The following is a 23,522-nucleotide window of genomic DNA, read 5'->3' as shown; positions in this document are numbered from 1 at the left end:
GTCAGGTAAGTAGAGCAACACACCCAAAGACGCATCTTTGAAGTGGATGACACTCGACTGTGTGGTCCCAATCTCCCCATTTAACCCCACAACACACTCAACTCTGGATAGGAGCTGGCCACGGGCCGAAAAACCCACCACTGCTGGGATTTGAACCTGCATCCTCCCAGCCGTCAGTCCGCAGCTAACCACTTCGCCACAGCAGCTGGTACTACTAACAGTTTCTCTCCAACAATGACCTCAAGCTCTCTTGCTGGGATGCCAATCTGTATATCACTTGTTTGGATGACCTGAGAATGGTGGTGGTGGTGTGTCCATCGAGATCGATGATGACCATCGTTGTCATCCAGCTGGGAGATGGGGGGAGGGTGGTGGTGGGGTGGTGGGGAGGATGCTCATGAATCTATCTGTGAATGCGCAGATGGCTGAATAGTCCAATCTGCGCACGAAATGTTCGCTGACAGTTGGGGCAGACAAAGACAGGCATATCATTGTCAGGGAGCTTGTTTGCCCGTGACTTTCTGGCCTGCCTCTTCTGAACAGCTGCAGCAGTCCTGTTGGCCTCGCACAACTTGGCGCCTTTGTGCACGGTCCACTGCAGATTCCTCCCAGGAGTCCGGGTTGATATCAAACGCTTTCAGAGAGACTTTCAGAGTATCTCTGAAGCGCTTCTTCTGACCTCCGTGTGATCTCTTCCCTTGTTGCAGCTCGCCATAGAAGAGCCTTTTGGGCAGCCGATGGTCTGGCATAGGCGCCACGTGTCCAGCCCAGCGAAACTGGGACTGCATCAGGATGGTGAAGATGCTGGGAAGGGTGGCTTTTGCGAGCACCTCTGTGTCTGGGGTCCTGTCTTGCCACTTGATGTTCAGTAGCTTCCTGAGGCATGTTGTGTGGAAGTGGTTCAGCTTCTTGGCATGTCGTTGGTACACTGTCCAAGTTTCGCAGGCGTACAGTAGTGTGGGGAGAACTACTGCTCTGTAGACCTTTAGCTTGGTCTCAAGACTAATGCCTCTTCTGTTCCAGACATTTGCACTGAGTCTGCCAAAAGTTGCGCTTGCTCTTGCAATCCTGACGTTCACTTCATCGTCGATGGTCGCATTTCGTGACAGTGTGCTGCCAAGGTATGTGAACCGCTCCACCGCACTGAGTCTCTGACCGTTGACTGTGATGTTGGGCTCAACGTAGGGTTTCCCTGGGGCTGGCTGATGAAGAACTTCAGTTTTCCTCGTGCTGATTGTAAGGCCGAAGTTCCTGCTGGCAGTGGCAAACTTGTCGACGCTGAGTTGCATGTCAGCTTCAGATCCAGCGTTGAGGGCACAATCATCAGCAAACAAAAAGTCTCTGATGATGTCTGTCATGACCTTCGTTTTTGCTTGAAGCCTTCTGAGGTTAAACAACTTGCCATCTGTTCGGTACTTTAGGCCGATTCCAACATCGCCATCTGTGAAGGCATCAGTAAGCATTGCAGAGAACATGAGGCTGAACAGCATTGGAGCCAGGACGCAGCCTTGCTTGACACCATTTGTGACAGCAAAAGGAGCAGATGTTTCGCCATTGTCCTGGACTCGAGCCTGCATGCCTTCATGGAATTGGCTGACCAAGGAAATAAATTTCCGAGGGCATCCGTACTTGGCCATGATCTTCCACAGTCCCTCTCTACTCACGGTGTCGAAGGCCTTAGTGAGGTCGACATAGGTGGAGAACAGATCAGCATTTTGCTCCTGACATTTCTCTTGCAGCTGCCTTGCAGCAAACAACATGTCGGTGGTTCCGCGCTCTTTCCGGAATCCACATTGGCTCTCAGGCAAATGACCTGAGAATACACAATACATGAAGATCCTAAAAAACAGTACCCCCATCAGCTCACTTGGTGAACTGTTGGCCAGACAAGAAACCTCACCAAGGTCTTGAATACATTGAACAGAGAGGCACTCTGGATGATCCATGCAAAACATGGCTGCCCGAGAAAGTCTGTGCTAGTTATCCACCTATTCCATGATGACATGAAAGGCCTCATCCTCTTCAAAGCTATTTAAAATCTCAGCAGTTTATTTTCCAAGCAACAGCAAGGCAGTTTGAAATCTTAAAAGTCTTTAAGAAAATCTTAAGAGTCTTTTAAGAAATCTTTATAAAAAATCAAAAAAGAAAAGGTGATTGTTCTAGTGTTGGCATTGAAATTGAACATTGTTCATTACCATCACCTTTGAAAAAAAGGTTCATGATAGTTGAATGATAATGAATCAACTTAGCACTTTCCTTCGTTTTCAAAGTTTGTTATTGCTCTTCAACATGCATATTTGATCTTCTGCATGTATACACATAAAGAGGTGTAAAGGCACTTGCAGGTCTGCATCTATGACCTTGGCCATCAGAAAAATCTGGTGCTGAACCCAGGATCCAATCTAATGACCATTAGATTGGAAGTCCAATGCCCTAATCACCAATCTATTGTGTATATCAAATGGACATCACACTCAGAACTCAGAAATATTCTACCGCAAGGCCACCGGCATGTTTGCAAAGGAGGTACGTTTGAGAATTCACAAATTACTGAAAATAAAGGGGGAAGGGACCAACATCATGCACACAACATTTTATAACTGAAAAAGTAGACAAAGAGTTTTTAGGTTATGACATTTCCTGCAGTAACGCTTTTGTTTTTGAAAAATTATATAATCACGTCATTCTTCTTCTCTTTTTTTTTCAAGGCATAATAAAAAATGCCACAAAGCGAGTCATAAGCCAGTTTTCATTTTGTAAAAGTAACGCTAAGTCTGTCTATTCAGTTATATTTCTAAAAATCTTCACAAGGTATTTTTCCCTGATAAACTGATACATTGGATATACTCACAGTAAATGGCGTTCACCTTCTACATACTTGCAGAAATGGCAGATGTTTGATTTTTCTGTGTATCTTTTGTGCAAGTTTATATCACTTATGCCTAGCCTAAATTTAGCAAAGACAGTACAAAAACTAATGATAGTAATGTTTTAAATGTACTTTCACGGTTGCAACAATGACATAAAACAGCAATATGTAGAGTATCTATAATTTCAAACAGTTTACTTGACCAGTCTTGTTTAACAGTCTATTATACAGTGTTTAAAAACTTCATTTTCATTTCTAACCCCTCCATTCAACCAAATATCTGAAAATCCATATATATCTAAGCAATGCTTAACCGTGCTGCCCCAATTGTCTTTGTCAATCTGGCTTTCTGTGTTTCTAACAATTATACCTTTTATACATTTCATAAGCTCATTTGACAGTCTGGTAAGATTTAATTTTTGTAGCCTGAACCTGTATTGAATTACCTTTATCGTACTATCAAGGGGTACCTACCTAGTTCACCATACACCATCAGATTTTGAGTTTTGGGACCTACTCGGAGAAAACGGGCTTCTACAAACTGAAAATGAGTCAAACCCAAATTTTCTGCTGCATACAACATAGGCTTTACCTGGGCATCAACTAATTTAAAGAAAAACTGAGTGTTCCATGTTTCTAAGGCTCCACACTATTTTAATGATTTCTACCACTCTGTCTTTTGCACTGCCTGCAAATTCTTCTAATGCACTATCAAAACAGAGTTTTGTAGTTAAGGTAAAGCCCAAATACTTATAACTATTAACAATTCCTATTAACAAATCTCCTTTCCATAAAAAAACAACATTATTCTGCTTTTGCCAAATGCTCTCTTCTAAAAACCACATTTTTTGTTTGTTCAAACCACGAGACTTTAATGTTTCTGCAAGATTGTTTATCGGATTTTGTAAATCTATGGTGTAGATGAGATAAAACAAATGTCATCTGTAAATAAAAGCAAAAATATTTCTGCCCCATCACTGGCATGGTTTCAGTGGCATTATTCTCACACTGCTCATTCAGAGTTCTCCATACACATCTACATACAGGTTCATCTGCTGCAGCTGCAGTGTAAACAACCCACAGGGAACTGTTGATTTCTGGGTTTAACTCCTGGAGAAACATGCTCATTAATGCAGGGTTGTCATCTCATTAGAGCTTGCAGGTCCAGTTGTCACTGAGATAAAATGGAGCTTGCAGGTCTAGTTGTCACTAGATAAAATGGAGCTTCCAGGTCTAGTTGTCACTAAGAAAAAAATGGAGCTTGCAGGTCAAGTTTTACCGAGATAAAATGGAGCTTGCAGGTCTAGTTGTCACTGAGATAAAATGGAGCTTGCAGGTCTAGTTTTACTGAGATAAAATGGAGCTTACAGTTCTAGTTGTACTGAGATAAAATGGAGCTTGCAGGTCAAGTTGTCACTGAGATAAAATGGAGCTTGCAGGTCTAGTATTACTGAGATAAAATGGAGCTTGCAAGTCTAGTTGTCACTGAGATAAAATGGAGCTTGCAAGTCTAGTTGTCACTGAGAACTTGCAGGTCTAGTTTTACTGAGATAAAATGGAGCTTGCTGGTCTAGTTTTATTGAGATAAAATGGAGCTTGCAGGTCTAGATGTCACTGAGATAAAATGGAGCTTGCAGGTCTAGTTTTACTGAGATGAAATGGAACTTGCAGGACTAGTTGTCAGTCTCCATTTTTTGTTTGGACTTCTTCCTCTTGGGATTGCATAATGTTTGTGCTACATAGTTAATGACTCCACTATAAACTACACAAAGTAGGGTATGCCTAATTGCGAATGATCCCGTCAAAGTAACCAGCTCAACGTCTGTACTGTGAAGATAACATGTCGTATGACAGTCAAACGTAGTTCTTTTGTTTTTGAAGGCTTTCTCCAGCTGGTTGAACCAGGAAAAGTTTGTCAGCTCATTCTTTTCAACATTTTGTCGACATTTGAAATAGCAAGGGTGCCTCAGGGTAAATGCGAATGGGCAAGTATAATTGCGAACGATGGCTTTGGGTACATGTAGACAGTTAAAACCGAAGCAGCTCTTTAACTCATTAGACATATCATTGGAACAGTTGTATTGTTGGTTTTGATCATACATGCACACAAACACACAAACAGACATTAAGGACACACACTCCATATCGCACACAAACACACTCTTTTGAGAAAGCTAAGTGACAGGCGCAACAGCCAAGTGGTTAAAGCGTTGGACTGTCAATCTGATGGTCCCGGGTTCGAATCACGGTGACGGCGCCTGGTGGGTAAAGGGTGGAGATTTTTTACGATCTCCCAGGTCAACATATGTGCAGACCTGCCAGTGCCTGAACCCCCTTCGTGTGTATATGCAAGCAGAAGATCAAATACGCACGTTAAAGATCCTGTAATCCATGTCAGCGTTCGGTGGGTTATGGAAACAAGAACATATCCAGCATGCACACCCCCGAAAACGGAGTATGGCTGCCTACATGGCGGGGTAAAAACGGTCATACACGTAAAAGCCCACTTGTGTGCATACGAGTGAACGCAGAAGAAGAAGAAGAAGAGAAAGCTAAGTAACTGTACAGCATTGTTCGCAAATAAACTCATGTCAAAATATTCTATGGTCCAATTGCAAATGACACTTTTTCGCAGATCCATCAAAACTGACGTTCTGATCTGTCACCAACATGCTTTCTGATATCATCCCAACACTGGCAATGTGCATTCAATGTATCCTATCAAATCAACTATCTTAACCCTTTGAGCCCTGAGTTCCTGAGCAATTTTAACCCTTCTGCCTGAGCTCCTGAGCCAAAATTTGCAAATAATTGGTATTAAACCCTTTGAGCCCTGACCACTGCTTTACCGGTGGCAGAGAAAAATGACATAATGCCCAGTCACCGGTTGAGCGGTACGTAAACACTTGAAGCATGCAGAGTCTCAACCTGGCCCGTCAGGGCAGAAATCAGGGACAAAACGTGCGGGAAAACAACTGTACACAATGCAGCAAGTAATTGATATGCTTGATGATTTATCGGAAGTAGAGTATGACAATGATTACTCTGATAATGAGGTGGAATTCGAATCGGATGATTTTGCAACAGATAGTGATGTTGAAAATAAATCTGAGCATGCAGAATCAGTTGATCAAAGGAAGCGTGTCAGGTTGCACGCTTCATGGTAGAAATCAATCTTTTTTATCCAAAGCACATGCACAAAACACAGTGAAAAGGCGCGGCAATGTTGGTACTACGTTCGCTGACGTCAGAATACTATGGTTTTTCTGATTGGCTCTTCAATATAAGTCAACCAATAGCAAAACACAAGTGTTTACGCTCCGCTCAACCAGTGGCCAGGCATTATGCCACCCCTCCCCACCACTGGTAAAGTGATGGTCAGGGCTCAAAGGGTTAAACTGTATCAAAGTTCAAATCCTTCAACTTGCTTCCCTTGATTTTAGGATTTTGAGAGGATATTTGTTACCTTGGTTGGCATTGGTGCGCGAAGAGAAGAAAGAGCACGGAAATAGCCAGAAATTGCTGATGTTTGACTGGTTCTTGGAAACGGGTATTCATTAAAGGTATTAGAAACAGGTCGAAGCAGACGTTAAATTGCAAAATGCAACCGTTAAGAATGCTTCGAAGTGGGGCAGTATACGAATCGTTCGCAATTACACACTGTTTGCAATTACCCATAGCTACCCTATACTAATTGCACTTCAAATTCATGCCACACTGACCTCACTTCACAAAAGTTCAGCAGTCAAGGGGTTAATCCTGAACACAACACAACCAATGACAGTCCAAAGCCATTACACACACACACAAAACCCAGTATCGAAAAAGTTGCTGCTTTCAACTTGTTGATGTATAGTATTCAGATACATGATGAATAATACAACCCACACAACCATACTGACCCTGTATGTAAAGCAATTCACATGATCCACAACCACTCTTACAAAATTTACCTTTCATGTTGGACTACTTCCAGGACCATACAAATAAACTACTGATCAAAACACAAATGATACATGTGAAAAAAATCTAACATGTATAAGACATTTCAGGATTAAAATAAAAGAAAAAAACAACTCTTTCTGTGTTCGAAAAATACCCCCGAATGCTTTGTCTTGTGCAACAGTTACAACAGGGAGGGCAGATGATGGTAACATATTTCAGAAGATAGGATCGCACAGCTGACTGGCTGGTGGCTTGGCTGTACCGATGCGGGATTGGCGAGAAGGGAAAGGCTGAGGGCGGTGGGACTGTTGGGAAGGTTGCCTGTTTGAAGGGTTCTGCTGTGAGGCAGGCTGACGAGCAAGCTGCTGGGGTTTGCGCACAATGCTCAGTTCATGCATAGGGGGAAGGTTGGCGAGGACTGGGACCAGGGAAGTGCTGGGTAAGGGATTCACCCAAAAGAAATCGTGACTAAGAGCTTTGTCACAATCAATGCGCTGGGAGGGGTCCAAACTCAAAAGTCGGTCAATGAGGTCTGCACCATCCTTGTCTTTCAAAACTTCAAACATCTTCTCCTTCACCTTGCGGGACTTTCCCTGAGGCAGCTCCATTTTTCCGAACAGTTCCAACTTGGACACGCTGGGCCACACTTCTTCACTCAATGACCCACACAGCTCTGTGATCAGATTCAACTGGTGCTGTTCTGAACGCCCTTGCAGCAGAGGCTTCTTCATCCACATCTCTGCCATGATACAGCCCACGCCCCACATGTCTATCTCTGGCCCGTAGTCACGCTCCCCAAGTAACAGCTCTGGTGGACGATACCACAAAGTCACCACCCTGTTGGTATGACGCCTGGCTTTTGAACCAGTGGCACAGGTACGTGAGAGGCCGAAGTCTGCCAACTTCAGCACCCCCTCTCGCGTCAGGAGGATGTTAGCAGCTTTCATGTCACGATGCAGGATGCGGTGGGTGTGGATGAAGAACAGTCCATTCAATAGCTGGTCCATGATATTCTTGGTGTCAGCAAGCGAAAATTTCACACGGGGATGATTCAAAAGACCGGCAAGGTCATAGTCACAATACTCAAAGATGAGGTAGAAGGTGCTTTTATACCGGTTGTAAGGCCCCGCTGTAGACACACAGAAAAAATGAAACTACAAATGAATGTTACGATGATCATTACTGTCATGAAAAACACATAAAGAGTTGTAAACTACAGGTTCAATATCTGGAGAGAGAGAGAGAGAGAGAGAGAGAGAGAGAGAGAGAGAGAGAGAGAGAGATATGGACAGATAGAGACATTTATGGGGGTTTTCCTTCTCTTTGTTGTGGGAGTTTTGTGGGGAGGCAACCATCCTTCTGTGTTCAAAGAGCAACAACCCTTGATCCTGCTGAAATTTTGTCTTTTACAAGCCAGAAACGAACATTTTCTGACACATCTACAATACATTCTTGATAACAGGGAAAAAACCACATTTGATAAAATCAAAAGAAAACCAATATGGCAGACCCGCATACTTGAAGAATATTTTCAAGAGAGGAATGTCTAGAAACTTAGAGCAATGTTCTTGGTATCTACATTACACTATATCTACCCCAAAGCAAAACCTTTTTTTTTTATTTCTTAGAATACGTTTTTCTATTTCTTTGTTCTCGGTTAAGTTCTACGGTACATATCATAGTACTTTTGCAGCACACAGTGACATGCCTGTCTTTATGTAGGCACTATTTTCTTCAAAAAAGCTCAGGTCACTTTCTTGCAATTCTGCAACAAACTATCTTTTAGTTACTGTTGTCACTTGAAAATCATCAGTGCCTCCATGAAGAGCGAAAATCAGTTTCATTCTTCTTCAGCTGAAGCATTTTTGTGTTTCAATCTACCAAAATAAGCCTTGGGGATACCATAAATTCTTAAAATCTTTACCCTCTGATGTCTTTATTTATTTAGAAAGAACTTCACATATTTTATCTCTATGAAGAAATCGAGACTATTCAAACTGGGTTGCTAATGATACCTTTGTTATCAATAACACTATTTTTCTCATAGTAAGAGCAAAGGTGTGTGTGTGTATGTAAAAGAGAGAGAGATGGGAGAGATGGTAAGACCTGGTATCTTGAGTGTGAGATAAGACCTGTGTGTGTGTGTGTGTGTGTGTGTGTGTGTGTGTGAGAGAGAGAGAGAGAGAGAGAGAGAGAGAGAGAGAGAGAGAGAACTCAGAAATGTTTTATTGTAGAAGGTCTTCTGACCCATTACAATGTTGAGCACACACACACACACACACAAACACACGTGCACGCGCACACTCAATTTTGTAAAAACAGGCACGCTAACACATGAATCGAAAAATCAAAAAGGTAAATGCCTTCCATAGTGAGCATATCCACTTAAGCATGTACGTTCATTGTTTTAAATTTATAACATAATAGACTTAGGTTCTATGTGTTAAAATAATAAAGCAGCATGATGTTTATTTGAATGATATATAAAGTGACCTAGACCACGAAGGATTTTTGCATCCTGCATTATGAATTCTAAACTTCTGTCAGAGGGATGTTTCGTGTACCAACATGGAATATATTTATGTCTCAGATCATTGAAAGATTTACAGCAAAAATCTATCTCATCTTCAATACCAGCGTTTCATAGGTGACATTTCAGGTCGTTTGGACTAACAAAAGCAAATCTCATCTTGTGTGTACATATATCTGAGCAGATTACTAAAAGAACTTCTTCTTCTGCATTTAATGTTGTTGGGATGTGTCAGACTTGAAGCTTTGTCACCCTGACGAAGCCCATGGTTTTCAAGTCAAGTCAAGATTTTATTTCATGATGGTAAATTGAATAAGTAACAATTGCTTTTTTACATCAAGCCATCAATTAAAATAATAATTTTAAAAAATATCAAAGAAAAGGGAAAAGAAAGAAAGAAAAAAATAGAAGAAAAAATAGGGGAGAGAGAGAGAGAGAGAGATGAAACAAGCAGATGAAGAGCAACAACAACAACAAAATGCACATATATATACAAGAATATTGCGATAAAGAAATACACAATTGCATTTCCATTTCACACACACACACACACACCACTGAACACAAATTCTCAGACACAATTACACCATGCCCACCCCATCCACATACACATGTTCCCCCATTTAGTGCAAAATCCTTGCCAACACAAGCATATACAAAACATTTCAAGATTAATAGGAATATTAGACTAACAGGTCAAAATTTGTATTACTGTTAATTATTTTCAATGAGGTGATTCTTCAGATTTTTCTGAAACACGTTTTTATTTACGATACTTTTCAGAGTGAGTGGGAGATTATTCCATAATTTTCAACCAGAATACAGAAAGCTGGATTTGTAAAGGTTGTTTCTTGGTCTGGGTATGGAGAGCATGTGGTTGTGTCTGTGTTCATTAGTTTTAAATGTGTCTGCAATCTTTTTTGGAGCATTTCCACACATAACATTATGCATGCAAACAGCTTTGCTGAAGTACAGCCTGTTGTGAAAGGATAAGTTGTTTATAGTCCATTGGGGTCAAGGAGTTTGGTTTTAACAGTACTATTTTCAGTGCTCTTTTATACATACGGTGAATAAACTTCAAGTTTGAGAGGCTACAGCTGTCCCATAAAGTTGATGCATAATCGATTACTGGCAGAATATGTGCACAGAAAAAGAGCTTTCGTGAATGGACATTAAGGATCTTTTTGATTTTTGTTAGTTGAAGTATTCTATTTGAGAGACGTTTACTTAAGTACTTCGTATGATCAGTCCAAGATAGATCTTTATCAATAATGACACCCAGAATTTTATGTGAATCTACCTCTTCAATTTTATTGACGCCTAGGAATAGTGGTTATTTACGTAGTAATAAGGAGTGATTGATTATACCAAACGCTTTTTCAAAATCTATGAAAAGGAGACCAGTGAATTTATTTTCATTTATGTTATGTAGAAGACTGTCAGTGAGCTGTATGAGGGCTGTATGACAAGAATGATTTTTACGGAAACCAGACTGGTCTTCATGGATTAAGTCGTTGTCAAAGAGATAAGAATATAAACATTTTTGCAAATGTTTTTCAATGGGTTTAGACAGAGCAGACAAGACAGAAATTGGCCTATAGTTTGATGGATCAGAAGAATCACCTGATCTGTACAGTGGAATGACTCTAGCCTGCTTGAATTTAGGAGGAAAACATTTCTTATCGATACACAAATTATAAAGATATGTCAGAGTATCTACAATAACAGGGGAAGAAAGCTTGAATATCTGTCCATCTAACCCGTCCAAATCTCGTGTGCCAGATTGTTTTAGTTGTGATAGGCTTTGACATACATCAAAGACAGTCACTGGTTGAAGACTAAATGGAACATGAATTTTCTTTGAGTCAATATACTGTTTTAGAATACAGAGGTCATTTTCACTGGTCCTATCGCTTGGTATAATTTTTTCAGCAATGGTTGCAAAATGATTATTTAACTGATCTGCTGTTACATCAGTGATGTTTTGTTGTCTTTTCCCCACATGTTTATTATTCAACTTGTTGATGGCTTTCCAAATTAGACGAGAATGTTTTGTATTTACTAACATTTTCTGAAAATAATTATATTTCGATTTACGTTTCATGGCGTTACTTTATTTCTTTGTTTCTTATATTGTTTATTTGATCCATACATCTTCAAATAATCTCTACAATGAATTTTAATGTCAATTTCTTTTGTTATCCATGGTGGTTTTGTTTCTTGTCTAACTCTTTTCCTAATAAATGATGCATGTTTGTTATATACAGAAGAGAATGTATTTATCCAAAATTAGACAGCTTCATCAGGATCTCTTAACTGATATACATAATCTAAAGATGAGTTTGCTAAATCCGAGAGAATATCATAATTTTTAAAGTTCTTAAAACTTCTATAAAATATAGTTTTATGTCCTACCTTTGGAATTTTAACACGATTCTTAAACCAGGTGAGACAGACTGGGAAATGATCACTACTATCACAAGGTGGAACACATACCTCTACAATGTGTTGTTTTGCAGTTGTGTAAATGTGATCTATTAAGGTATTTGTGTTTTCAGTAATGCGTGTTGGTCTGTCAATTAATTGTTCTAAACCATGCATAGAGTAATTGTGGTGCCACTTTGGTTTTGGTTTAAGCAAATCTATATTGAAATCACCTAGAATAATAGTTTCATAATTTAACATTATCACCTCATCCATTACAGAACTAAATCTATCCTCCCATTCTACATTTTCTGATGGATTTCTGTATACAAACCTCACTATAAGAGTATTATTACCATTAATCTTAGTATCTACCCAAACTGATTCTACATCATAAACCTCAAGGCTGTTTAATCTCTTACATCTTAATGTGGAAGAAAAATACAAAAGTAAACCAGTAGTTTTAGGCTTAGTTGGATCTGAGCAGATAATTTGGTACCCTGGCATGTGCATATCAGCATCTGTTACATTAGAAGAGAGTCAGGATTCAGCAAAACAGAATATATGAAATGGATTTCCAGTGTTATGAAAAATGGTTGCTATATCGTCCTCCTTGTTTGTTGCATTATGTTTAAATAGCCTATGCAGAGTCCTTGCTTGGTTGGCCACAAGTCAGAAGTAAATGACATGGTTTTAATTATTTGGGAATATAAGGATTATAGAGCAGCTTTAACTCAGTTTAAAATAATAGACCTTTGAGGAAAAACAACAACAAACAAACAACAATATTATCCTAGTTGACCGAGTTGACAGATTATATAAATACAAACTGACAATGTATTCGCAAATGTCAAGCAATTTTTTTTGCAGATAATTAAGTTACACACAAATAGCATATACTTCACAGCTCAGTAACAAGCTATTTCAGATTACCCGATGAAGTGTGATTTAAACACAAGCACAAGCACACACATGCACAAAATGTCAATCTAAATTTACAATGAAGTAATGTGGACTTGGGAAAACAGTCCAAAATCAAAAGAACTGATAATTCAAAAGTATGGAAACTATATTAACCCTTTCGCTGCCAGGAAAATAAGATTTAAGTGAAGTCTATTTGCCAGGGTTTTTTCCCAAAAAACGGGTATAAATTTTCAAAAAATTCTGTGCTCTTTGTTATTGGAGAAAGACCCATAAAAGTATATATTTTCTGAAAGGTAAATGGATAAAGAATACAAAACACATGCTGTTTTCCCATTTTATATATTTTTAGTGACATGCTGTTGTTTTGAAATCAGTGTTTTGTTTTTTGTCACATTTTCAACTTGCTCATTACAAACATTAGTCAGGTAATTTGCACAAAAACATCATATTTTCTGGACAAATGGATATCTGCAAACACAAAATCATACTAGAACAACCACAATATATATATATATATTTTTAAGAGATAGATACACAATGATACATTGTGACTTCTCCAAGTGATAAGATGGATGCGAGGCCCCGCCCCCTCAGTCTCCACCCCCCTCCTCCTCACCCCTCTCACACGGTCACTTGATTCAGTTCTCATCAGACCGCGTTGGCTGCGTGCCAAGAATATCGCTTTGCTGCTAATTCGGTCATCTGTCGTCTGCTAACATGTGTACAGCCGGCATCACTCACTGACAGTCGCATCTTGGCCACTCTCTTCATTATTCATTTATTTTCCATCAGATCGTCCTATAAATGTTCATCTCTATCTTCTCCTTCGAATTTACGCTTCAGTTCAGAAAGAAATCATGGTTGATTTAGTTTGTCACGATCGCATGTCTTGAGCACGGCGTCAGTCCGACATTTTGTTAAGCGAGCGAGGAGAGAAGTCAGGCAAACACTTGGACAGTGACCCAACCAAAACGTTCAAATAAAGGACTGCTCCATGACGTAGATGGGGTTTCTAGCTATGAATAGAATCTAGAGAGATTCCCCAGGCTAAAGCTACCACTATTTTTGCCAAGGAAGTGAATGCAAACCAGGGAAAAGTCAGAATATTTCGATGACGAGTTATTTCGTCATGCAGGCAGCGAAGCATACATGCTTGCCATGACGAGTTATCTCGTCATGCAGGCAGCCTAGGGGTTAAACAAAATACCGCTTTTAACAATCTCAAAATTATAGACAAAATTTATATCATCAGTAATACAAAAATTATATATAAATATGTGTGTGTGTGTGAATACAAAAGGGTAAGTTGGATGGGACGAGGACTTGATTGTGCTTGATATGGAATTCAGGACTGTAGGAACAACAAACTGTAGCACCACTACTATGCAGACAGAAGAAGAAGAAGAAGAGGAAGAAGAAAGAAAGCAAGAAAAGAAAGATTAGCACAGTTATGTGGAACGGCGTGATATTCAGTGGTATGAATCATACAATTGTTTGTTGCTGTGATATGAACTGAGAGGCCATCATATTCATTAAGTGCACAGCAAATGGATGTAACTGGTCAGTTATGATGCCAGCTTGTCTGGAGGCATGGTTGTGTGTTTGGTGTTGGTGTTCAATGGGGACATTTGTGGGATAATTCGTTTGTGTGTTAGGTGAAGAATGAATGAAGTTAGGTTCTTGGTTATCTGTATTAAATGTGGAGGCTAGCTGAGTGTGGCGACGTGACAGTCCAGTCACCCCAAAGCTGTGCCTGTAGCACTACTCCCTCAGGCCAAGTCTGACATAGTAGATACTCATAAGTGGGGCAGTGTTGGAGAATATGTTCTGGGGTTTGTGTACCTGTGCCACAGGGACATTCATCTGTGTGAGATATTCTAATTTGGCTCAAATGACTCAAAAGCCTGCAATAGCCAGCACAAAGTCTGAAGAGGATTGTTTGCTGGTGTCGCTGGAGTTGGTGGATTGCATCTGCCCCTGTGTCAGCGCTTGGCCTTGCTTCCCACTTTTGATCCCGCAGTGGGATGGAATCCACTGCAGTGTGATGGTTGAGACTAGTGAGAGGTCATTTGGTGTCTTTTGTAGAGACACTTGCTTTTGATTAGTTTGTTTTGAAGCGCTTCTAGCACAGATTTGCAATCAGTAAAGAAGACAATCTTGGGTGGTGGTCTGGCTGATTCAACAAGGGTTTTTGCTGCATGAAAGAGAGCGCTCGTTTCTCCTCTGTAGTTGATGGAGATTTTTTCTTCTTTTACTTAAAGAACAATGGATAGTATTCCTCTATAGTTATTTGGGTTTGATTTATTGCCCTCTTTATGAATTGGGACAGATATCCCATTTTTCCACAAATCCAGATAACATCCAGTTTTTAGAACTTAAGTACTGTTTTGATTGTAGGAAGTACATCTGGCAAGACAGCTTTAATTATCTCATTTCTGATACCATCTGTGCCTGGTGATTTATTGTTCTTCAATTTTTGGCAAGCTTTTATCACTTCTGTATCAGATATATCATTTTCAAAACAAGCGTTATCACAATCTACGTTGTGACAACTCTTTTTCATTCCTTTATCAATGGTATTTTGGTTTTCATCATCTGTATCAACTGTATTTCCAATAAGTTCATATAAGTGCATGATCCATCTTTTAACTGACAAGGGGATTGTGTGTTTTGATGCATTTCCATTTTCAGCTGTTTCCATTTTCTCCACAATGTATTTGGATCATATGCTGGATCTTTTTTTAACGAGTCAACTAGTTTTGATTTATATATTCTCCTTCTTTTCTTTCTTTATCATTCTGTTATAGAATAACAATATCATCAGTGTAGAATAAGCATGGGCTCAACATGTCATTTTTTGGAGAGTCTGAATCTTGTATATGTGTATGTGTGTGTGAGTATAGGTGTGTGTGTGTGTGTGTGTGTGTGTGTGTGTGTGTGTGTGTGTGTGTGTGTGTGTGTGTGTGTGTGTGTGTGTGTGTGTGTGTGTGTGTGTGTGTGTGTGTGTGTGTGTGTGTGATATGTTGTTATTTCTTTTTGTGTTATACACACACATACCATTTTTTTTAAAATATTTTTTTTTTTTTTTTTTAGTTATTGTAAAGCAGTCTGAGAGTTGGAAGGAGCAATACAAACTTCCATTATTATTATTCAGGTGGTTTAAAGAACAAAATGAGTATGTCTGGAGCAAACCTTGTTTGCTGCCCACTTACCTTGTGTGTGACAGATCTCCTGAAGCTGGACTACATTTTTGTGTTCCAGCTGCTGCAGAATTTTGATCTCTCTCAGAGCTGTGATTGGAAACTGTGAACAAAAACATGTATTATACAGGTCCAGAATCTGATTGGTATCCAATTTTTGTGATCCATGATGAAAGATAAAATTTGATTTTTCACAGGTTTTTAAAAAAAAACCCAGAATTGTTTATTTACCACATGCATTCAACACAAAAAAACATTCTGATGTGAACTTGATGTATATAATCCAAAACTTTTATTTACCTTTTGTTTTATCTAACTTTTAAATTTTACACAATATTCATAACTTTAACTTGTAACATTTTTCAAAACTGTTTGTATTTTATTGACTGAATTTATATCTTAAAAGTGTTTACACTATTTCTATGAAGGAAACCAACAATGGTATTTGAACCATTAAAAAACAACAACTGATTTCAGATAAAAGAAAATCTATATTTTTCAACATGCAGATTTAAATTCATCACTTCATAACAGTGGATCTATCCCCATATTTTCCAATGCTGCAAACAGCAAACAATGTTTATAATTGTTTTGTCCATTTTAAGTTTTCAGGTCCTGAGTATACACATCAACACAGAAAGATTGCTTGGATGGGTGCTACACAGCAGCATTACACCTGTTCCTGACCTGCATGCCAGCTCCTGTGGTTAACATTTTATTTCTCTCATAATTTTGAGATAAAAGAGACAGCTACATGAAATTATCAATAATAAAGTTGGATTTTTTGCCTAAAATTCACTTTTACAGCATGTTACAACATAATTCAAGGATGTTTTGTTTATGTTGTGCAATGCAAGAAGTCTGAAATAGGTGTTCACATAACCCACAACATTTCATTTATGAGTATTTGCAAGTATATCATCCCTTGTGAAAAAAAATTACTGTTCTCAGGTTTTCTAATGGATAAAAATGTTTTAATTAGTAGTCAAAACTGTGAAGACATACAGCCATATTTCTGCAGAAATGTCAAGAACCAAAAATACAGGGGTTACAGTGTCCACCTTAAGCAGGCATATTTCCAGTAATTCTTTCTCTTCTCTTCTCCAGCCAGACCTTCCTGATCCCTCCGCAAGATGTCACCTGCACTGATGCTTTGGACATGGACTCTCATGGACATGACTTTTTTGACTTGCACTCCATTTTTTGGCCTTTTTCAGTTTTGCAATTGCCATTCTTTCCCCTCATAGTCATTCCCACTGTCATGTGTCTATGAATGATTTAATCTTTATGTACATGGGACTCAATTTATATGCCTTTATCTACAATCATTTTCCTCTGTATGAATATATGTGTGTGTGTGTGTGTGTGTGCCCGCGCGCGTGCATGTGCATGTGATGATTCCCAAAGATTTCCAATTAACAAGGCACATTACAATTTTTTTCCTTTGTAAACTGAGTGAACGCACACTTTTTCTTGAAAGTGTGATGCGTATGTAACATATTTCTAGCTAATATGTCACCTTGGGGATAATGGTACCAGCTGAAATTAGGAAATCCTAAACTTTTCTTTTTTTTTCTTTTTAACAGCTTTGAAATGTGAGGGATGAATAGAGGGAGGCTTTGCACTGAATTTGAGCATATGACTTGGAATAAATTACCTGTGATATAATCATCCTGTGTTTCTGCTGCTTTTTCTTTGTGTTCTTGTCATGCATAACACAGTTTCATTTCAAGTTACCCTTTCTAGAATTGTGTATTCTTTCTAAAGGACTCGCTGAAAGTATACTGCATGTTAATGATAAATTTTTCATCCCACAACTACCAGCAGGAAAATGTTCTGAAAGAAGTGTGAGTGTGTTGCGCAGTCATAAGAATCAGGGGCCTCCTAAACACAAGATACAGCAATGACTGGGTCAAATACGTTAAAGTATACTTGTCACAATCTGTCTCAACAGGCAATCCAATAATAATTTCCATTTCATCAAAATTTTGGTAATTCCTGATTCATTGGTGTCACTCTGTAACACTGGTTACATTCTAAGCACATGGATCAGTAAAATGAACGAAGCAGTCAATTTCTTTTCTTTTGCAGTTTAGTTTGCTTTCCTTTAAAGTACTCTAATTGTATCTAAACATCTATATCATCAGTTTGAAATTTGGGCAGCTGGTCCCCCTTTTAGTTACCAGAAGCAAATAATGACTCATATATATATATACACACTTATGAATACAGATTTATTGGCAGCTGATACAGGCTGTTCTGATGTGCAAAGTGCAGGCAATCATCATCATGTGTACTCACAGACGGTCTCACATATAATCTGTGGTACTGGTACTATAATCTGTGGTATTGATCAACATTTCTTTCAAAGCTTCTGTTCTGTTGCTAGGCAGAGAAAAAAAAGGTGAAGTACTTGTGATGTAATTTGTAAATCAGCTAAGAAAAAAAAAAATCAAGTGTATCAAAGACATATATCTTGATTATTGTTTAGACCAATTACTTACGCCCTCCTTTTCATTGTCCATAAGCACTTTCTTCATGGCCACAAGCTGCTGGCCTTGGCAGTTTCTTCGGCGTCCCTTGTAGACTTCCCTGGAGCAAAGAAAAATCATAAAATAACATGAAAGCAAGCATTTTATGAATAAGAAATGATCCGCATCTTAAAGAAAAATGCAAACAATAACTGAATAAGATTATATATCATTATGTCAAATCTGCTAAAATGAATGGTTCTTGATTACTCCCATGTTGCTAGTTTTGAGATTCCCATACACAGCCACACTCAAGTTAGTCTGTCACAGTCCCAGCATTGACAGTCCACACCAAACTATCAATGTCAGGTCCCCGGAGGGCCATAATGTTAGGTCACCAGGAGACCACACACCAGAAGAGCCCATGCACTGCTGCTTAGTCACTTTGGTGGTGTTCAATACATGTACAAAGGACACCACTCACCTACTGACAACAATAATCACATAGTTGCAGTCAAGACCCAAAAATTGTCCCCCTCAAGTGAAGACTACCACTACATTCCTCCAACAACAGTCCCCAATGAATCTGGCAACACCAAATACTTTGACAGGTCTCATCCAAAGCATGGAAATGGAGGGGGACCAAAACTGAGGTCACCATGAAAACAGGGCAAGAAAGTCCACTGAACAGATGTTCACACTGATTATATCATGCCATACAAATTGATATTGGAAAGTTGAAATTATCAGTGAAAAAGATCCGACATACGTGCCTGCGCGCGCGCGCACGCGCACACACACACACTGATAGTGAAAAGACGCTAAACTAAAGAACGAACGATACACAGAGTCTACACATGTGTGTGTGTGTGTGTGTGTGTGTGTCACTGTGTGTATGTGTGTGTGTGTTTGTGTGAGTGTGCTAAAACACAAATATAAACTTCCAAACATTTTAAAATCAGTCAAAACAGAATTGGCACTGATTGAGTAAGAAATGCAGTATGATGTTCACAAATGGGGAGAATATTAACAATTCGAGGAGGAAGAAGGCAGAATGGTTAAGATGTACATAATATTTAATAATAACAATGTGCACATGTATTCATATATATGTATATTATATAGCCTTTCTTTTTAAGAGCTCAGGGCGCTTTCATGAAAGAACAAGTTACAAATTACATGACCACTCTTTCTCAAAACCCCTCCCTTCCCTGCCCCCCTACTCTCCCTCTCTCATTAGTCATGTATCCAAAGTGAACTGACAAGGATGGTGTTGGAGAAGGAGGCGGCTGAGAGTGCAAATGGATATGTTTTAAAAAGATGAGTTGTTAGTGAAGAGCGAAAGACAAAAGAAGGAAGCTGAGTGTGCTAATGGATGTTTTAAAAAGATGAGTTTTTAGTGAATAGTGAAAGGCAGAGATACTGTCAGATGCATGGATATAATGTGAAAGGTTGTTCAAGATATGCGGAGCAGCAAAGAGGAAAGAACATTCACCATGGTTCTTGAAGGTAGATCGGCCAAATTTTCTAATTCATAGCAGAAGCCTCAAATTTGCAAGCATGAAAGAGTGCAATAAAGAAGCCACACCAAATTTCAAAGCAATATCTCAATACACCTACTAACACAAACGTATACATGTACCCCCACTCCACACCACTGGCCCTGTTTGTAAAGTTCTATAATTCTACAAACAAACAAAAAAAGAGAGAAAAAAAACAACAACAACCTGGGCATGGCTTTTAATAGAATAGAATAGAACAGAACATAATAGAACATGCCTTTATTACCAAGTGTACTGGGGTCACAAGGAATATTGTGGGGGATAGTACATAACAATGTACGAACAAAAATCGAAAGTCATACACAAACACAGATTCAGTAGAAATTAGGATACATGCAAGTGCATATCAATATAAAAACTTGTGCATACTCACACATGCACACACACACACACACACATGGGCGCGCGCACACACACACACAAACACTAACACACACACACATACACGTTTGAAAAGATGCCGCATATTACATGTGGATGGGGCTGATGACTAGATCTTCAGGTAGATGGTTGTTGATTGCACAATTCTAGTTATCAGACTGGATTTGTTCGAGACACAGGGCACTGACTGCTTTTGGGAAAAAGCTATTGGCGAAGCGATTGGTTTTCGTCCTTATAGTTATACTTCTGTATTGTCGACCAGAGAGGAGCATCTCAAAAATCCCAAAAGCTGGATGTGATTCATCCTGGCTGACTGATTTTGCTTTTTTGAGTAGCCGCTTATAATATGTCTTCTAGAGAAGGTAGATCAGCCCTGGTGATCTTGGTGGCAGTTTTTATGATTCTGTTCAGGGCTGCGACTTCTGCCTTGGAAATGTTTCCGTACCAAACAGTAATAGCGAAGGTTAACACGCTTTCAATGACTGCTCGGTAGAAATCAACCATGATTTCTTTTCTAATTCCAAACTTTTTGAGGCACCGAAGAAAGTACATGCAGTGTTGTGCTTTCTTAACAATTTTTTCCATATTTTTCTCCCATTTCAAATCGTTGGAAATGATCAGTCCGAGAAACAGTACCAGGTCCCAACTGGGAAAATTCAGGTCACTGCCAATGAGGAGATGAGCATTGGAAATCAGCGTGGCCCGCTCCAGTGACGTGTTGAATTGGATCAGGCTGGCTTCATCACTGTCGTCTGGTCTGTAGTATGCGCAGACATATATGTACATTCTACCTTGGATCTTCAGCCTCACCTAAATCAGCTCACAGTCTACCTGCAATTCGTTGACTTCATAGCTGTTGATGGATATATGAACCGCTATCAGGACACCACCTCCCGACCGGTTCCTGTCCTTGCGGTACAACTTGTTGGTGTCAGGGAAGATCTCTGAGTCACCGATGGCGGGGTCAAGCCAAGTTTCTGTGCTGATAACAATACCAGGGCGCACACTGTCTAAAAGGCTGAGAATGTCTAGTTTCTTGCCTGGGGCAGAGTGAAAGTTGACATTAATCAGGCACAATGGTCTTCTTATCCACCTGTCTTGCTGGCTTACACGTGATGGTGTGGAGGAATGCAGGGGACGTTGCTTGTGGGTTTCAGTCGGGGTAGTGCAATTTTCTGACATATCTAGTTGGGAGGGGATGGATGAAACTGAGAGCTCAACACCATGCAGATCAAGGGTGGTCTGACTATTAGGATTCCCACAAATGGCACAAAACCAAGGAACCTCCTCCCCAAGATCTTCATGTTGATAGTACAGGGTGTCAATACTCTGACAGTGGGCATGGTACCACTGTCCACAGGTGTTGCATGCTAAACGGTAAACCCCTCTCTCCACAGTCTACAGGCTGGTCACAGGTTCCACAGAGCCATGAAGAATGGGATTATGAAGTAGTACTGTTCGTAGGACCAGGGTTTGGCTCTGGGGCAAAAGAGTTGCTCAGCAGAAAGCTTGCTAAATACAGTAATACAAGCCTGTCGATGGTAGGAGAGGAAGGTTGCAGATTTTCGTATTGACGAGAGTGCGATGGTATCAACAAGGAGACAGTAGTTAAGATCCGATGAGCGAAAGACAGTTTTGCTAGAAAAAATTACTGAGTCCAAACTGGGGACAGTCAGTGTGACAGTATCACACATGAAGATCTTGTGACAGAAGATGGTGATGACAAGGCTCGACAGCGAGATTTTCAATGAAAACATGACGAAAACATACCTTCTGTATTCCAGCAATCAAGACCGAAGTAATGTTCTTGTAGAAGGTACTCACAACATGAAGTTCAGATCACACTTTCACAGTCCAGAAATGATGACAGATAATTCCAGCTGCATGAACAAATTCCTAAATATTATAATTTCCAGTTCTACTAGTGAATTCAATGAATGGGGACAAAACACTATGAAAAAACTACAAATTTTGACTGTGGCCAGACGTTGAGATCGAAAACACGTCCAGCCAGTTGCGCACGCACACATGAACACATTATTCCTGAAGAGGAAATGCACACGCATTAAGTAAGCATACACATCACTCATACGTATTAATTTGAATCTAGTAAAAAATTAAAAAATAAAAACTTAGAAATTTTAAACTGAGACCATCATTTTGTGAAATCTCTCTCTCTAACATAAATAAATAAACATATATATATATATATTAATATATTAATATATATCTGTGTGTGTGTGTGCCTGTGTTTTATACTCTCCCTCCCTCTGTGTATTATATGTGTATGTGTATGTGTGTGTGTGTGAAAAATAACACAGAAGTAAGAAAACAGAGTAAGTATGTTGTGTGATCACAAAGCTGAACAAGCCCAACTGAACTTCTCACTGAAAAATTCGTCTGCTGTCTTGACGGAGTTCTTGGTTGTCTTTCATTGTCGGAAAGAAATCGTTTCGGAACAGAAAACGATTGCATTAACTAAAATCATAAAACCTATCAATATCATACGAATTCTTACGAAAATAAGTAATGTGATTGTAAAACTGGTTTCCAAAACATCTGAGCAAAATCCTGAAATAAGTTGAACTCTGCGACAAGACTTTAACGAAAACACAGGATTCCTATCTTTAGGACCTGTCTGGCGGTAGTCAAGTCACCAATCTGGTTTTTTTTTTTTTCAATATAGTATTAAACGATTTGTGGGATAAATTGCCTCACCCAAATGTTCCTTGTCCAATTTTTGCTAGTTTTTCATACTTTTCTGCCATTATTGCACAGTATGGCAGATGACCATCTTCAAACGGTTTGTATTTATCCGCAGCCATTCTTGTGATAAGGGACCAGCTGTTCTCGGTGAGTTATTCCTGGGAAACCATCATTTGTAGAAATAACTTTTTGCCACAAATTGTGTCTTTTTACCAGTTTTCATATTTTCTTTTTGGATTACCGCTTCTAGTCAGTTTAAAAGCAGTGTCACACACACACGCGCGCGCGCGTGTGCACACACACACATACACACACACGCGCGCGCGCGCCCGCGTGACCCCCCCCCCCCCTCCCCTCACACAAGAACCTCCTTAGAATGCTGTGCAAATTGGAGATGATTGTCAGTGTCAAAGTCATTTCGCCTTTCCGTGATTATTCAGAAATGTGTTTGTGACATCACTTCTTATCTCTATTCTTCTACACAAGACTTTGAAATAAGCCACAACTTTT

General features: G+C 39.4%; 1 protein-coding gene across 2 annotated transcripts; it reads right to left on the bottom strand.

The window, feature by feature from the left end:
- Positions 1-1,657: 1,657 nt before the first annotated feature.
- Positions 1,658-23,172, bottom strand: LOC143289819 (cyclin-dependent kinase 9-like). 2 transcript variants are annotated; one of them, XM_076598983.1, is made up of 4 exons: positions 23,025-23,172; positions 18,397-18,484; positions 15,905-15,995; positions 1,658-7,943 (listed from the first exon to the last, which is right to left on the bottom strand). In XM_076598983.1, exons 1-4 carry the CDS (start codon positions 23,129-23,131, stop codon positions 7,030-7,032), a joined length of 1,200 nt encoding a protein of 399 aa, XP_076455098.1. In that variant the 5' UTR covers positions 23,132-23,172; the 3' UTR covers positions 1,658-7,029. The 2 variants fall into 2 exon arrangements, with proteins under 2 accessions (XP_076455098.1, XP_076455100.1); XM_076598985.1 differs by lacking the exon at positions 23,025-23,172 and adding an exon at positions 22,077-22,170.
- Between the last annotated feature and the right edge of the window lie 350 nt (positions 23,173-23,522).

This window comes from Babylonia areolata, chromosome 14 (genome assembly GCF_041734735.1).
Source record: "Babylonia areolata isolate BAREFJ2019XMU chromosome 14, ASM4173473v1, whole genome shotgun sequence".
Classification (NCBI taxonomy): domain Eukaryota; kingdom Metazoa; phylum Mollusca; class Gastropoda; order Neogastropoda; family Buccinidae; genus Babylonia; species Babylonia areolata.
The sequence above is the reverse complement of the archived record's forward strand: the minus strand, read 5'-3'. Positions and strand labels throughout refer to the sequence as shown.